At 39.8% G+C, this 17,831-nt stretch overlaps 1 protein-coding gene across 4 annotated transcripts in view; it reads right to left on the minus strand.

The window, feature by feature from the left end:
- Window positions 1-17,831, minus strand: part of LAMA3 (laminin subunit alpha 3) — a 100,627-nt gene that overhangs the window by 41,037 nt on the left and 41,759 nt on the right. For all 4 annotated transcript variants that reach the window (XM_040074879.1, XM_040074868.1, XM_040074856.1 and 1 more), the window contains exons 25-37: window positions 17,038-17,198; window positions 15,207-15,315; window positions 13,192-13,289; window positions 10,124-10,289; window positions 9,531-9,657; window positions 8,395-8,534; window positions 7,901-8,016; window positions 7,169-7,380; window positions 6,145-6,349; window positions 5,375-5,519; window positions 4,433-4,573; window positions 2,906-3,070; window positions 810-911 (exon numbers count right to left, since the gene is read on the minus strand). In XM_040074879.1, the coding sequence (XP_039930813.1) occupies window positions 810-911; window positions 2,906-3,070; window positions 4,433-4,573; window positions 5,375-5,519; window positions 6,145-6,349; window positions 7,169-7,380; window positions 7,901-8,016; window positions 8,395-8,534; window positions 9,531-9,657; window positions 10,124-10,289; window positions 13,192-13,289; window positions 15,207-15,315; window positions 17,038-17,198 (1,887 nt within the window). The remainder of the gene's footprint in view (window positions 1-809; window positions 912-2,905; window positions 3,071-4,432; window positions 4,574-5,374; window positions 5,520-6,144; window positions 6,350-7,168; window positions 7,381-7,900; window positions 8,017-8,394; window positions 8,535-9,530; window positions 9,658-10,123; window positions 10,290-13,191; window positions 13,290-15,206; window positions 15,316-17,037; window positions 17,199-17,831) is intronic.

Below are 17,831 nucleotides of genomic sequence, written 5' to 3' on the forward strand. Positions count from 1 at the left end.
TCTGGTGCCAGCAAGGTTTTCACTGCTTTTGCCTATTAACAACCTAGTTTTCAAGTAAAACACCAAAAGAATCAAGCTAATGCTGATCAACTTTCACAAGAACTAGTTAATACTTCAGAATAAAAATGATTTTGCATTTTGAAACAGCTCCTTTGCATCCTGGTGCACCAGCAACTATGGGTATTATGCCTGTAGTTTATGAGGTACATTTCCCAATAAGAATCCTGGAACATTGAATTAGTATTTCTGATGGTGTGAGGAAACAAAACACCTCCTTGAGAATTTCAACAAACAGTTAAATATTTCAATTTTGGCTCTAAAGCGGTTAAATTTAGATAAAGTGGTCAATCTAAATTGCATTTTTATTTCAGACCCTTGAAGCCTTATAATTATGCTTAGTTTACACTGGGAAAAAAAAAATCTCACAGAAAATGAGATTAATTACACAAGAAAGCCAGTGCATCTTTTGCAGAGATGAGGCCATACTTGTTGACAAGTGTGCAATGCATTAATTATTTTTTTTTCCACAGGCACATTCTACAGAGAAAATCCTGTTTTATCTTTTTACTTGCTCTCAAATCAGTTATGTGTAATAATATGTTACTTTGGCAACAGAGACAGATGTGTTGATGGCTTTGAGCAAAATGTAGTAAAATCACTTTTATAGATATAGTTAATGGTTTAATCGTTAAGCTAATGTTTTAATAGTTAAGTACACTATAAGAGCAAAATCTGCCAGAGTTGTTAAGTAACATAAAAATCATGGTATTTGTATTGCTTGCAAGAATAAATAGTATTTTAAAGCTTACTGTTAGTCGTATATCTGGTTTCTTATCCAGAAGAACCATGCCCTCGCTAGGTAAGCCAAAAGATTTCACTTGGTAACTTAGGAAGCCACCATATGAAGAAAGCTGTAATAAAATGCATAAGACCAGAGATACTTTACTGCACTATTGCTAGATATTAACATAAATTTTTATTCAATTTATCTCATCTTCCAGCACTATAGATAACACATTTACTCTTTGTACATGCTGCTCAATCAAACCACTCTGTATAAATACATTCTTTTTAAAAAACATAAGAAAATTCAAATTAAGAGTTGATTTCCTGTTCAACAAGTTTCAGAACTGCACCATTTGAGAGGCTGTTAAATTACTTGTTTTTCAGGGGTTTTTTTTGGTTTTTTAATAGGACAGTATTGGAGTTACAAACTAACCTTTATATTCTGTATGTACACTATTTATTTTCTAAAGTCAAGAGTAGTCTATTAAACAGAATGTTAAAATACAAAAGAAAATGGGGACAACATGATCTGAATTTCTCAATTACTCTTAGTTTCTGTACTGCTATACATTTTATATTTAATTCCCTTCTAACTTTGTAAACAAAAGACAGAGAAAAGAAAGAAAATATACTCTGCTAAATATAACTGTTCCAGGGGAACCAGTTAAAGGTTTCAGATAATGGACAGCAATATTTATACCCTCATCATAATGAATATTTTCAAAAAGAAATGCTATCACTGGGAGCAGACCAAACCCTGACATTTTCAAAACACAATAACGTGAATAATTGGTAAATTTATGAACTTGTAAACTCACAGCTAGATAGCATGTTGGTGGGACTTTCATTACTGCAGTATTGCCTGTGCTAAAATATACACTGATACACAGCGTACAGCAAAAGTAGGACGCAAATTAGAACTATTTTATTTGCAGTGATGTCATTGTAAATAACAGTCATGGCAGTATCTGCCTAGGTAGATACTATGTTGTGACATGCAACATAAAACTCATAGCACTGTTCTTAATAGCTGTGTTTAAAAAGGGTTATTGCCTGCTTTATATCTTGTTATGGAACAACAGAAGTACTTTTGGTTTAACACTGCAGGTGACAACGTATGCTTTAACATGAAGTTTCTTCCAAAAATAATTTGTAGGCACTGAAACAAGAACCTTTATAACATCAACAAAGAACCTTTATAACATCAACAAAAAGCATCCTAACTAAATGTGCTGTTCATCTGAGATATGTATATGTATCTCTGAGCATATATATATATATCTGAGCAGGAGAAAAAATACTGCTCTAGTCTTTAAAATGAGGACTAGGAGAAACTTCAGAAGTTGTACCATCTTTCATGCCTTGGTGTCTACACCATTTGTCTTCTCGTGTGTGTCAGCAGGATTGCATCTGGAAAGCCTGTGTGTCCTGCAACCAGCTGCTAAGTATTGGCACTGTCAGGGTTCCCAAGAGGGAAAATCTGGGGCTCTGGGCCTGCGAGTCACCATGAGTAAAGTCCCCTGGTCAGTGTGATCCTCAGGCTGAAATGCTGATGGCATTAACCGTGAGCAGAAGGCTGCTCCCATGCACAGGTCAACAGGACAGCAAGCAGCCCAAAGAACAAAAAGGGTAGAAAAACATATCAAAAGCAAAAGACTTGGGGTTTTTTGTGTGCCACTGAGCACACAACCACCTTTTATTCTTTTGGAAATCTGCCCAGGACATACTCTAGAGAATCTAAAGAATTCACAAGCCCTATGTGTTCTGGGTTTCAGAGCAACCACATTGGCAAGTTCTACGTGTTCTGGGCTTCAGAAAAGCAGCTGAAGGTACCAGCTGCTGGAGACATTTGAGCCATTTGACCCATTCAGCTCTTGATCATGATGTTCACATTAAGACCTGTCTGGCACCAAGCAATATGATTAATTCTCTGTTACTGGTTAATTTCAAAACTCAGAAGTAAAATGTTGTGATTCCCGGCATGACAGGTAAGAGAGACAAGTGAAGAGAGAGAAACTTATCTAAGAAAAACAGTGAGACTCTTCATCCATGATGCTGGTAAAAAAAAAAAAAAAAAAAATTACATGTTAGTAAAACAGAGGAGTTAAGTGGCATTTACCTTCTCTCCCAGGTAGGATGGCGGTGCTTTCCAGTACAAATTCTGCACAGAAGGTGGCAATTCTTGAACATCAGCCACCACACTGTTACTGACTGGATTGAAAGTGACTGGAATGTCCATATTTTCATCTACTGCCTCCAAGCGCCAGTTCCTCATATCCACAAACTAATGAAAAACACATCAAGGAAACAAAAGTTTTCTTCATCATTTATTAAAACTTTACCAGCACCAAGTAAGGAGAAGAAATCGTTTAGCCTCTGTAATTCCCTAAGCATGAGATCCAACCCCTTCAGAGCCAGCCTAAAGTCTTTGAACAACGGATATTTCATGGACCTCAAAAGAGAGTGAAAATGTGAAGATGGGCCAAAGCTACTTGGGATGCAGGCATTTGGTTTGTCACTGGAAACTAAATTCTATCTTCAGCCACAGGAAGACATAGCCTTCTGGGTGTGACTAGGAACTGTGCACACAAACCCGAGAATATAATTTGGAGACGCTTTTTAAAGTCCATTCCACAGGGCACTAACCTCAAAGACGGAGTTTGGAACAGGTTAACTGTGAGGGAGGGGACATGGCATGGCATTTTGGAGAGGCAGGCAATGTAGCTTAATATTCTGCCTCTTTAGTGCACATTTTATGTTTATGGCTGTTGTTTCATGAAAGACCATGACTTTTTTTTATCATTATGTTGGACGAAAGAGAGCATAATATGTATGATGTATCAGAACAGTTCTGGGTTCTGCTGGATTGCCCTTGACTCACCAGAGCAAAAAAACCCCAAACAGCAGACGTTTTCATAAACAGTTTTTGGTGAGGACAAGTAATGACTAGAGGAAATTTTCTACTGGTTTCATTTAGGCCACATTTTCACCTTTTGCTTGTAAACAATAAAGGGCACAATCTGGATTGCATCTAGTCTATGTCTAAACCTTAACTAAATTCCTCATCCACTATTCTCGCTTTCCTCTCATTTCCTTTCTCTTGCCTTTTTTCAATCAATTGTTGCTTTTTTTGTCAGTCTTCAGCAATTTTACTGTTCATTTATGCTACTAAAAATATTTGTTTCTCACACTTGATGTCAGGTCTCCTTTACAGGGAGGGAAGAAAGACAATTTTTACAATCTCTGTAGAATCTATCACACAGTTCTTAAGAATGCATCTATAATATAGGCAAGTAAAATGATATGTGCTTATCAAAGCACCTTGAAGGAGATGATTGACTTTAATGATGACACAGAGTTTGAAGATAAAGTAAGCAAGATAAAGGCCAGCTCAACTTCAGTCAAACTAGTGAACAACAGTTGTAAACAAACAGGTGAAAAGGGCCATTTCTGCTGAATGGCACTTTCAGACTACACCTAATCTTAAGAGGGCTGTGCTAAACCTTCACTTGGGGAATTGCTTGGAGAATATTTCTCGTCCTTAGAAACGAATAAAATGTATTTTCAGCTTTGGAAGAGATCTGGGATTTCCTTAATGGAACAAGTGTAAGTTCATGATAGAAAAGGAAAAAAATCTTTGGTACACCTTGGTTCTACGACGATCCGTGCTGCGACAGCTGCTGGTTGCCCCAAAACAAAAGCAAGGTGTGCATCCCCTGGGGTTTGAAGGGTTCAGATAAAAGGATCCTGGTCTGCAAGTGTCACATGCTGCACCTTCAACATTTTCCTGTTAAGGCATAGTTCAAAGAAATTTCAGTGCCTTTCTTTTTACTGCGCTGAGGTCCCCAAAACTTCCTGCACATGAAACAAATCTTCTGAAAGAATATATATTTAAATGTATAGAAAAAAAATGAATGAAAATATGTGATTGTCTGGATAGACTATATTCCAAATGCAAATAAAACTGTCTTGGAGGCTATCTTATGAGCTTGCTTTCCAGTTTACAACATAAAATGTGAACCACTGAGCAATAAATATTAGTCAGAGACAGCTGGTAACTTCCTTGCCAAAACCCTCCTGCTGGCTTTCGCAAACCCATAATATAAAAGGTCACTGTGAAAGTTCACATTTATCACATTTAATTATGCAGATCAGAACAAAAGAAGATTTCCTAGCTATAATGATGTGGTAAAATGTCAACTGACATAATATGGCTAAAAAAAGCACAGGACTTGGTTAACATCCAAAAGGCAAGATGCAGATGGATAAAGTGGATCTGTGCAGGGTACAAACTGCTTCAGTGATTCAATGGGCATCTACTCTGCAGCTCTCTAACATCCTGTAAAACCTAAGACCACCTATACGACTGACAGATACTGAAACCATTAAAAAATGGCATTTAATGGTACCATGATAATCTGGGCACATACTGTAAAGTGTGATGGCTTAGTACAGCTGTGTTGATGTGTTGATTTATTTTTTACTGAAAACATAATGACAAAGTCACTTATTCACCCCACTATATATGAAATAGTCATCGGTGTGCAAATGATGCTTGAGAATGCAGAAGCAGTTTGATTTATCTGACCTTGCAAAGACAAATTCCTGTCTGGGGATCGCAAACATCTGGTTCTGTTCCATCTCTGTTACAGCTACATGGCACACAGTTAGGGAAACCGTAAGTTCCAGGAGCACACTGATCACACCGACGTCCCTTTATTCCTGGTTTGCATCTTTATCAACAAACACAGAGGAGAGAGTCAATAAGGGAGGTAGGAATGGAGCAGGGAAGGGAAAATAAAACAACAGGAAGGTGGATTTTCAAAGGGATTGCAAGGCTATGACACAGCTTTATGACTTCCACAGAGAAAAAGCAGCAGGTTAGTATTGTTCTCAGATTTTGAATAGTGTGACATTTAAAATGGCCACAGATCTGACTAGAAATGGATTTGACTTTGAAGGATAAAAATTCTCACAATATAATTAGACTTCTGCAGCTATTCAGTCCTTGCAGTACAGAACTACTCTCTCTGTACACCAAGGTGTAAAACATGGATATTAAATATAGGTAAGCGGAGCTGGAATAAGGTTTATAGCTGGAAAATGTGCCTGGGCATTACTCAAGGCATGCATCTGGTAACAGAAAAATGGGAAATTGCAAGCATATGAATAATTACAGAGACCTCAATCACTCACAAAGGTTGGGTTAGTTTACAACTGTTCACAGTGGATAAAATCAATTTTGCTCACACTGAAGAGTGAATAACCTAAATTTCCCATATCCTCTCCAAACACCTGAAAAGAGCATTGAAGCAAACCATTCGTGCACTGTTTATAACACACAAACCCCAAACTTACTTGCATTGCCCACTGGTTATATCACATTCTGGGCTTGCCACATCAACAATTCCTTTTTCTGAGCAGTTGCAGCTCTTGCAGCCAGCAAGGGGATGATAGCCAAAGTAGTATTTCTCACACACTTCACATTTTGGCTTCACAGTTCGTGGAGGGCAAATGCATTTACCAGTCAAGTCATCACAAAGACGCTGCCCACAGTTGCATACTAGATCAAAGAAATTGTTCTACAAATCAATCACATCTCATCTTACAACAATCAACTCTTATTGAATATGCAACGAATACACACAACCTCTATGTACAGAAAACATGACTCTTCTCTCACTAGTTTAAAGTTCAGGGTCATAGAAACCAACTATGTGACTGCAACAATAGTTTCAAAGAGCAGGTTTAGCTCTTGGCTCTTTTCCACAGATTGGTTGCTTAACTTCACCACAGACATTGTTTATCACTTGCCAGAACTGCCAAGGATTAAACAAGTAGTTTTGGTGTCAAGGGCATCACTTTTATAAAGCAACGTTTATAAACATCAAGTATAGTATCTATGAAAGCAGCTGGGGTCTGTTGGTGCAATTTATAGATCTGTCGCTATTATTAGCATCAGAATACGAGAAATTAGGAATGCTGTGTCTCTGATCATCTATGGAAAAGCTTGGAGGTGTAAAATGGGATTAAACATTAACAACTTGGAGATGATTTAGCAGTCGGTGCAGAAAAAATCCATTTCACTGCAATAGTGAAATGTGGCAACATGGATTTTAACCAGTTCAGCTGTAAGCCTACTATACCCGATCAGACAACACATGCAAAGGCACACTTCACCACCAGCTAGGTGTGCTCTGGGGGACTGGGATTTCTTCTGCCTTACACTGAAAGCTATGCTATGAAGCTACAACAGCTTGACCAACCTCTCACAGGATCAGGCTCTACAAAGAAGAGTCAGGCTGCAGTACATCTGCAGTAAATTCAGAGGATTAAGTAGGTGGCTGGGTCAGGAGCTGAAGGAGTGCGAGCACATACTTACACCTGCAAAACGGGAATCCATAGTAGCCGGTTTGGCATCGGCTGCACCGGCGACCGATGACGTTGGGTCTGCAAACACACTGCCCTCCCAGGGGGCTGCACGTAGGGCTCGTGGCACCTGCACTGTGGCAGTCACATGGCAGGGCTCCGTTGTTGTAGAAAGCCACCAGCGACCTCACTGAGTCCTTACAGAAGGCCGATGATCGTTCTGGGCTATTTAAATCGAAATATAAATCAAGTAAGTGCTGGCACTCAGGAATTGTTATGAGAGTGCTTTGCAGTGGTTCAGTAAATCAGGGTTCTGTCTTTCGAACAGTTTGACATAAGGATGGCATCAGCACACATGCAATGATATATTTTAATTAAATCAGGGATGAATAGCTTTGAACATGCAGGTAAGAGGGTGTTTTTCTTAGCAAGTGCATATTAGCTGTATCAGTTCAGACATGCCAAGCAAAATACCAAATAGCAAAGATGGAAATACCAAAGACAGGAAGATGACACATTTTCTTCTTTTGTACTGTGAGCAATAAAGCTCTACCTTTACATTGCATTTGTAATAGAAAGTCATGGAAAAATGACTCATTGAAATTTAATTGGCCAGCATAAGCCGTGAAAAGCATTTTAATGCAGCACAATTATAGGGATTTTAAACAGCTCTCTAATACAGAGTAAAAGTATTATTATTCCCAGCTTGTTGTCAATGTTCAGTTTTGTCAAAAGTGATGCTTACTCAATATAAAAACTGTTTCCTCCACATTGGCTGATAAAGTCAAATGACTTGTCCACTGTCTTTTTGTCAAGAATTTTGTAACTGTAGGTGTCTGCTGGAACAACTAAGATATTTTCCTTAAAACAATAAGAAAGCTAAATTGTACATTTCAGAGAAAAACAAAATGCACAAGCTAAAGACATTTACATGTTTAAATGTTGCTTCATCATACATTCTGGATTTTTTCAAAACCTGTAAGATTTTAACCAAAAATTAAAAAAATAAACTTTGCATACCGCCCTCAAAGTTGTGATGCTACAAGCAGTGTACAACGAAAACAGTGCAGAGTATCTCAAAAATTTAAAATGAAACCAAAAGCAGTGCATAAGATCCTAAAAATCTAAAACACAACATTAAAAAATTTGTTCTTTTTGGTTTTCATCTTTGCATCTATCTCTAAATGAATGGTGAAACTGAGAATAACATTTTCAAGTACATTTATGTAATACACGTACCAGAACCAGAGTTCTTCCATCCGGTATCATCACTGTAACAGAGACCATGGGTTCAGAAATGTCAAGCTCAATTTGGTTTGCTGCAATCAACTGAACCTGACACCCAGAAGTATGAGGGCAGAATGAAGCATGGAAAGTACCTAGAAGAAAAAATATATTGGGTTTATGTGAAAAGGTTTTGGTTGTAGGTTCTCTCATGTCTGACAGAGCCAGTGCCAGTTGGCTCCAAGACAGACCAACGCTGGCCAAGGCTGCGTCTGACCATGGTAGCACCTCTGGAATAACATATTTAAGAAAGGGTAAAAAAACCCAGCTCAACAGCAGGTACAGCCAGAGAAAGGAGTGAGAACATGCAAGAGAAACAACTGCAGTCACCAAGGTCAGTGAAGAAGGAGAGGGACAAGGTGCTCCAGGTGCTGGAGCAGAGATCCACCTGCAGCCTGGTGAAGAGAACCATGCAGGAGCAGGTGGATGCCCAAATGGGATCTGTAAACCTCTGGGAATCTCACACTGGAGCAGGCTCCTGGCAGGCCTTGTGACCCCATGGAAGGGACCCACACTGGAGCAGTTAGTGAAGAATTGCAGCCCAGGAGAATGACTCATATTGGAGAAGCTGGTGGAGGACTGTCTCCCATGTGAGGGATCCCACACTGAAGCATGGGAAGAGTGTGAGCAGTCCCCTGCTGAGGAGGAAGGAACAGAGGCAACTTGTGATGAACTAAGTACAGCCCAGATTCTCTGTACCCATGTGCCACTCAGTGGGAGGAGTTGGAGAAATTTGTGAGTGAAGCTGAGCCCAGGAAAAAGGGAAAGGTGGAAGGAAAGTGAAGCTTTGGCTTTAGTTCTCATTAACCTGCTCTGATTTGACTAGTAACAAATTAAGCACACTTCCCCAAGTCTGTTATGCCCATGTCAGTAACTGGTGAGCTATCTCTCCATATCCTTATCTCCTCCCACATGCCTTTTGTTATATTTGCTCTCCCCTGTCCAGCTGTCCCTCTGTCCTCCTCCTGGAGGAGGGGAGTGACAGAGTGGCTTTGGTGGGCACCTGGTGTCCATCCAGGATCAACTCAACACAGCTCCATATCCCAAAATGCTGAGAAAGGAAAGGGATTAGGTCAAATTCAGATGCCTACCTGACCACACATGTCCTGCATTCACATGGACTTGTACAGGGAACACCGGGTGTGCCGGCTGATAAAAATGCACCACAAATACGTATCTGCCCAAGTGGGGCACTCTGCCACTCAAGGTGATCTGGTTCTGCAGAAACAAGAACAGTTCTGGTATTGAATCACAGAATAGATTTGTTTTGTGAAACATTCTTGGGCTTATCAGTTGTGCTCAGTGCCCCCTACCTGCAGTGAAAGAGAGGGGGCTTAGCATCTCTCAGCAAGTTCAGTTTCTTCAAGGAACATGGGGGGCTTAGCATCTCTCAGCAAGTTCAGTTTCTTCAAGGAACACGGCACTACAACTCTGTTTGCCTGCCAAGCACATTTAACATTCCTCTGCAGTCTGTGAGACTGTTGTGTATTTGAGAAAGAAGATTGTGGGTTTTTGTTTCGTTTTTCCCTTTTTCTTTATATTGTCTCTGCGGCTTACTCAGTTTGCAATATTTTCATCATATCACATAATTCAGTTTTGATTCTCTTACAGCATTTCATCTATTTAACTTTACTCAGAACATACCTTGTGACATGCAAAACAAAGTTTTTAAAATATGAGGTACCTGTAACGGTGTCAAGGTGACTCCATGAACTGAACCAGCAGGTAAAGAGGCACTCAAAGGATCATGGAGTATATTCTCCTGTACTTCGGAAATCTTCCCGTCTTTGAAGGCATCCAAAACCAAAGTTCCTGGTGGAGCTTCAAAAACTGAGGGAATGCATGCTGCACTAAACACAGAACCACAGTAATTATCCTTGGGGCCAGGAAAAAGTTTTAATCATAACAGGAAAAGCTGCTGACTTACAAAAGTCAGTGTATTAGACTGTATTGCAATTGATAGTGCAATTATAACCCTTGTACCTATTTGGATTCTTTGTGAATGATCAGAAAGTAAATGAAAACAAGAGGTATGGATTCAACTTATAAAGGGGAAAGTGTGTACACGTTTAATGTGTTAACTGATTTTATTCACACAACATTTCCTGTTGGAGTCCAGGGCATTCCTTTGGTTGCCCTGGAGGGTCAGGGACCTGGGCAGGGGGGTCTGGGACCCCAGCCCAGAGCCCAGAGCTCAGAGAGACACTGGATTTGATTTCAGTCCATGGGAGAGGCTTCTTGCACTGCAGGAAGCATTGCAGGCCACAAGAGTGTGAAAAATAGTAGTATAGAATATCACAGGGTGAAAAAACAGTGAGTTTGGGATTCTTGGCATTGAAGTGAATGGGGGCAAGATGGAGAATTTAAGGCGTTGTCTCCTTCTTCTTCCTTCTTGTACCCTCACTCCATTTCTGCAGTGACGTTGGCACAAAGTAGTTGGCGAGGATTGGGTCGGAGTAAAGATGACCTTTTTAGTAATAGTGATAGACATTGGTAATAAATAGTAAATAGAGAATACGTAGCAATTAGTATAAAAGATAAGGACAGCCCAGAGACAGGAGGAGTCACCAGATGTCCGAGCCGCGGCAAACATCTTTTGGACACTGAGAAAATTGTAAGATAAGAACTAATAAACGAACCATGTAACCTTGAAGACTCCGTCTTTTCCTGTGTTTGGCACAGAGCTTTGCAGAGGGCCAGAACTCTAAAACCACCTGAATGCCGGGGAATTTAAACTCCTGAAAAGGAGCCCCCGACAATTTCCATAACTTCAAGTTTCAGTGGAAAGAATTTTCTAAGAAAAATGAAACTTAAGGAAATCACAAGTGCTAAAAATTAAATACATTTTAGTTAGTCCAGTTAGTTACATTCACCAGAATCCGTATTAATATTGAATTCTCAGTTCTACAAATATTTACATAGGTGTATCCTTTAAACATACAAGTTATGCCACTGAAGTCAACGAGACTACTTAAGTACTTAGAAGTTAAGTATAGACTCAAATATTTGTAGAATTAGAGCCAAAATAAATAACAGTACTCCTTGAAAGCATCTTTACTCATTCACTTCTGTGTTTAACTATTCCTTCCTTGGCATATTTAATTCTGGGATTGAGAGAAGAATTTTCCAAGACTGCAGGATAAAATATTTTTGGGGGTTTCCTGGTTGTATTTGTTTTAAGTACTCAACAGACAATGATTTATCTTTGCTCAAGACAGGCCCAGAACTGGAATGGCAAGTATGTTTCAGGGCCAGAACTAAGATGTATTTGCCAGGTCTGTGTGGGAAATCATGTGCAGCATCTACTTACAATTACTGTTAAACTAGCCAAGCCTTTGCATCTTTCAACTTGATGAACTTAAACACTTCCAGTAAAGCAAAAATGCTGCCAGATAACAATAAAAACAAAACTAAAACCTACAGTAAACGATGCAAATGTAACAAGAGTTTTAAAAAATACCCAATACAAAGCCAAAGTAAAATATGTACCTTTCTAGATTAGTTTTATTTTGAATCATATTTTTCACCCATCCTCTTTCCCTGTTTTACTCAATATATTGCCTGTATGTGCAAAGTAACTTTGGTGCAAGGACAAGCATCTTTGGTCTTAGAAAGCTGCTCTCCGTGGAAACACTGAGCAGGAAAATTAAAGCTGTGATTCAATGCCATGCATGCTTGGAAGCCAAGCACAGTCACATGTTTTCATCCAATTTACTATCCAGATTTTTCTGCTTTCTGTTTCAATTCAACCATTATATTAGAAGCTACCATTTGGAAAACTATTAGACCAAATCAAGAACTCTTTTTGCCTCTTAAGTCCTGCAAATGACATCGACTTTTATTTTGAGCCCCTTCCCACTGCAAGATCAGTAGGAAGAAACCTTAGGAGGAGGCATCACGAGGCACATCCTGGGGAGTGAAACAGGCACTGAAATGTGGAGATCCTTAATTTGGAAGCTGCAGTGACAGCTCCTCTCTGTCCCAAAGAACAAAAGCTGGGGAGGGGAAGAGCTTCAGCAGGACAGAGGAGATGCCCTGCAGCACCCAAACCTGACCACTTGGGAAGGCAAGGTTCAGGTTCAGATCTTCACAGCAAGAGAAAAGCTGTCAGCCTGCATCAACCAAGCAGTACATGAGTCCCCTAATTACTGGTCCTATGAAGTATGATGGAAAAGAAGGATCAGCTGGCATTACTGTGTGAAGTGAATGATGAGGGCACAGCTACCCTAAGGGCCCAATGATGACAGGGAAAAGGGAACAGCTTGCTGGGGACGCAGGGCTTTACATGTTAAATAATCTGATGCTGCCAAGTTGAGCTGGTGGATTTGTGCCTGAAGGGACAGTCCATCCCACACCTAGTGACAAATTAAAGTCATTTTGGGACAGCTGAAGCAGTAGCATTCAGAAGAAAACTCCAGATGGAGCAGTAAGCATTTAAGGCCATTAAAGTAGGAATGACTTTCCAGCTTGGACACCAGTTGTACTGGATATCGTGTGAAAGATGTGCGTGCGTTTTCTCACACATCAGCACTGGGTAGTTCAGATGGGCCAGGAAAAGGCTGTTCTCAACAAAATTTTGTCTAGATTAACACTAACATTTCAGCTTCTTTACAAAGACTACTTTACATAGGTGGCCTACAAATCACCTGTGAGTCACTGAGCAAAGCTTCACTCAAAAGAACTGAAACACCATTTATTCTACCTTTCAAGGTTGTCCTCAGATAATAGGAAGGATAAAACCAAGCGAGTTACCTTCCATCGCTGTTACTCCTGTAAGCAGCTATGCACTGTACTTTAGGTTCCACGTATTCTGGAGAAAATTCCTCAGCTGATATAATGCAAACCTTGTGCTGAAAAACAAGCACAAGGCACAATTAACAATATTAACAATCAATATCATAAATAACAAGGCCAGGCCTGAACAGGGAAGATTCTTGTCTAAGGAATATTGTCTGTTCACGAGGGAAATAAATAAAAGGTTAGTATATATGTGTGGTAAAGGGAAAGACAGAAGACCAACTGAAAGGCTGAGAAGCAAATCAAGGAATGTACAGAGGTAGGGGGGAAAAGCCCTCATCTGTGGTGTTAGAGAATTTTGGACCCTGGGGGAACTCCCAGACTTTCTCAAATACAGGCACAAATACTTGCTCTTGCAAAGTCCATTGGAGTGAGTTTCAGCGACACCAGGTTTTCTCTCCCAGGATTCAGAACTCATTTCAAAGAAAAGTGAGACCTCATATGGGATTTTTTATTTTCACTAAAAGTAGACATGAGCAAATGAATCTGTGGTAGTCCTGCTCTACCCATGGTGTTAAGGACATAAGGCAAAGTTTGTGGGTAAACACAAGAGTGAAACTAATAAAATATATAAGAAAATACATGTGCACAAGTTACAGAACTTATCCATGAACTACTTGAATAGGAGATGAAGATGTCCTATAAGCAGTAAGATAGCAAACACCAAGTAGTAATGTAAGTAAAAAGAGAGTAAGGAGAATTCATTATTATGCAATGTGATTGCGTTTGGAAGCACATCCTAAGGGGGCTCAGCCTGTGTTTTAAAAGTAGTAAGCAGGGGGAAAAAAAGCCTTTATAAGCCACAAGGCAGAGTGTTAAAAATCCCTTTTCCTGGGCAGCCAATACTTTTCCTGTCCTGCATGTAACAACCCATAGTGTTCCAGGCCATCGCAGCAGAACAAGGGTTCCTCATGCTGAAGCTTTGGACAGCACTTTATGAGTGGCTAAGAGGTTTGTGCCAGGTGTGGTCTGGGCTTAGACAGTTTGTCTGCATCAGTGTGAGATAAAGACTTTCAAGCTGTAAGAGCCTCTCTTGGGAGATGGCCTCAAGAAGCCCATTTCCCCTTTATTTAGACCAGGTGTTTCCAGCATTGGAGGTGGCTCCCACTTGCCTCTCTGCCCTGCATGAAGGGAACACAGGAGCATCTTTAACCCAAAACTGCTGCCATTGACTTCATGATTAGTGTCTACATACCAGAAGCATTTCTTTTCCTCTCTCCCATCTTTTGCTAAGTGCAGCCTTTACAATTAAAGATTATGAAGATCAGATCTTGTTAGCACAGCAGTTGCTGCAGGAAGCTAACAGAAAATGTAGAAGGTATTAGTTTACACTGACTCATGAAATGAAGAAAGCATGTATCAGCTGTTAGTCCTAATAGTTGCCAGTAGCTGGGTTGGAACTCTAGATTTTAACAAACCTTGTGTTTCTAAAACAGAAAACAGAAACAACATGTAAGAAAATTCAGTCTGCAGAAAAGTATATTCTGAGTGTGGCCAAAAGGGGTCAGCGAAGGCTTTTTATTTAAAATACTTAAAAGCTATATGATTGATGAATGCATTTATTTCAGGTAATAATTACCTGAATTTCGTAAGAGACATGGGAAACTCCTACATGGGTTTTGAGGATTTAGGAAAAATAGAAGATAAAAAAAGAAAATAAAAAATTAGGTATAAAAACTACCAGAATATTTTTGCTTTAAAGTTCACTTGTAGAAGAGAAAGGGGAACTGAAATAAAGCATAAGAAAGCTGGGTAAAAACCTTGCCGATAAAGGCAAAGTTCTGTTTGTCTTTGAAACTGACAAGTTTGCCTCAGCATTCTGGGGTATATATAAAGCATGTTTAGTCAAGCATCTAATATACATGATCTCTCCCATTGCCTTACAGAAGTTGAGTATAGGGAGACAAATACCTTTGTTTACCCAACAGAGTAACAAGTATTACCAAAGGGAAAAGAAAATGTCAACTTACCAGAAGAAAATTACTTGCTGATGCCTTAAGACGTATCTTTGTGTCTGCTAGAAGGTCATAGGCTGCAATGCGATTCCTGTCATCAACTGCAACGCTGCGGCAAAGGAAACTGAGACAGAAAGCAGCATTAAGGATGAGCCTGCTGGCACTGCCACGATGTTTAGTTTGTCACCTAGCTTCACTGCCTGGCTGTTGGCTAGCCACAGCACCTAGCCCTCCTGCTGGATCATAACTAACCTGCCTGTGGCCACTGCGGAACATCACTGTCCTCACCACTGAGACACAGATCTGCCATGTACGAAACATTGCTTATCCCGGGTGGGCTAGAGCTGAAGCCTCCAGAGCTCAGCTCAGACACCCTTTTGAGCTACTGGCTTAAGTAGGATGTGGACAGACAGCTACACATAGATGCTACCTTCAGACGTTTTCACACTTTGTAACATGGTGCGTAACTAATATTCTCCTGCTTGGGCCCTGCTCCTTGAGGTGCCAGCACACACCAGTTGCTTCCTTCCACAGCTGCCACGTGCCACTGAGGATGTGAATCATCAGCTTTCATTATTTGCTCAAAGCCTGTGATGTTTTATTCTCTTACCATGCTTTATTTGGAATATTCCAGCTCACTGAGTTATAAGACAGTTTGGCACGATATATTACAAATTCTACAAGTTGCTGTTACCTGCATGTACCTCACTATGTCATTGCTTGATTTATTTTTTATCAGAAGAGACTTGCACTTCCTGTTTGGGACAGATGACATAGCACCTCACTCAGGTGATCATTCAGTTCACACAGAACGACTGCAGAAGGGATTTGCTGCATTGTTACATTAAAGCAGCAAGGGCTTTCTTTGTATTTCCATGAACATATTTCTAATGTGTCATATAAACAAACAAGTGCGCTCAAAACCAGCCCATAAAATGGGGAAAAATGTGGGTGTTTTGGGAAAAAAAAACCACCAGAAAACCAGTAAAATGGAAAATTTATAGCAAGAAGTTTGGGGCTCAAAGTGTTATGTAACAGGCTAAAATAAGAGCTTTCCCCAGCAACAACCTGACAAGGTCACTGCTCCACATGGCTGTGCTCTGTACCACAAACAAGCTGATGGAAATTATTTTTCTTACTGAGCAATTTCATCCTGAATATCCCTAAGTCTCCATTCTGCCAAACAGATGGCTCATGGGAGTAAAGGACGCTGTCTGTAGTCCCCTGGCACTGGGTAGGCTCTCCTAAGGGCTCAAAATTAGCTGAGGTGCTCAAGTGTTAAAGGCAATCTCTCTTGTGCAGAAACATCTGCAGTAACCTCATCAGTCAACAAGGATAAAGAAGCATTTGGCTGAAGACCTTGCCTACAGCCTAACAGCCAGAGGATGACTACAGGCAGAATTTCAGAGACCTTTGTACTTCTGCTTCAGCAAATCTTGTTAGAAACAGAGGGAATATTCTTGTAAAACTGGCTGCTACATTTTTTATAGCCAAAGCCCTTGGACATATTTTTAACTAAAGAAAAACAGTGCAGACATGTGCAGGAAACAGCAGTGCTCTTCCACTGGACTTGGAGATTAATAGTTTATAAGGATTTAAGAATGCATATAAAAAAGGAATCCTTTGCATAGGAAAACAATTCATTGAAGCAGTAGCAATATTTAATGAGCTGACTGCACAACGGGAATTAAAAACCTCTAAAAAATCCACAGAATCCTGCACTTGCTTTTAAATCACCCTAGAATTTGAACAATCTACACGGTAAAATGGATTCAAATATATAAAACCTATAATTACATTCCAAATGCTTTTTTAATCATTTAGTGATTATTTAAGAAATTCTTACCTGTATTTACAACTGTATATTCTCACTCTGCCTTCAGTGACAGGTCCAGGGCTATGCACTGTTACCTCTGCAATGTTTACCTGATCCTCTTCATTGGCATATTCAAAAACCAGGACATAGCGACCGACTTGCGGAACATTTACGGTCATCTCTAAATTGACCTGGGTCAAAATAATTGAAAAATAAAAAAGTAGTTAAATCCTTCACTCCCTTTTCTTGCAGGAAGCTCCCAATTCCTGCTCTTTTGACTGGTCAGCATGAGTCCAGGGCCAGTCCTGCAGTGCCTCAACAGAAGACACCCAGCAGAATGCAAGCAACACTTATAAATATCTTTGTCCTCTAACAAGAGTCAAACAAGTTCAATAAAAACTGCCATTAAAACAGTTCTAGGAAAGCAGTAAAATAACCCTGGGAAATTACTATATTATTATTTCTCCTCTCCCCAACAGAAAGGGAAGAAATGTTATGACACTAAAAAGTTGTCAGCATCATCTCTAAGCTATCCTTAACAACATACAAAAACTGAGTTTACTTCTCCACTGAAAAAACACTTCCAGGAACACAAAATTCCTACTATAGCAATGCTGTATTTTGATGTGAAAGCATCTTCTCCAGCAAACAAAAACACTTTGTAGCATCAAGGTTTTCTTCTAGGTTACTCGCACAAAATGGTTAACACAATATTTGATGCAAAATACTTCTAAGTAATTAAGTGCTATGGTTACAAAGGTTTTGCTTCAGTCGACTACATAATTATTTTTAAATTTAAACTGGTTTTTTCTCGGTATTTCCTT

This window comes from Hirundo rustica, chromosome 1, assembly GCF_015227805.2.
Source record: "Hirundo rustica isolate bHirRus1 chromosome 1, bHirRus1.pri.v3, whole genome shotgun sequence".
NCBI classification, from domain to species: domain Eukaryota; kingdom Metazoa; phylum Chordata; class Aves; order Passeriformes; family Hirundinidae; genus Hirundo; species Hirundo rustica.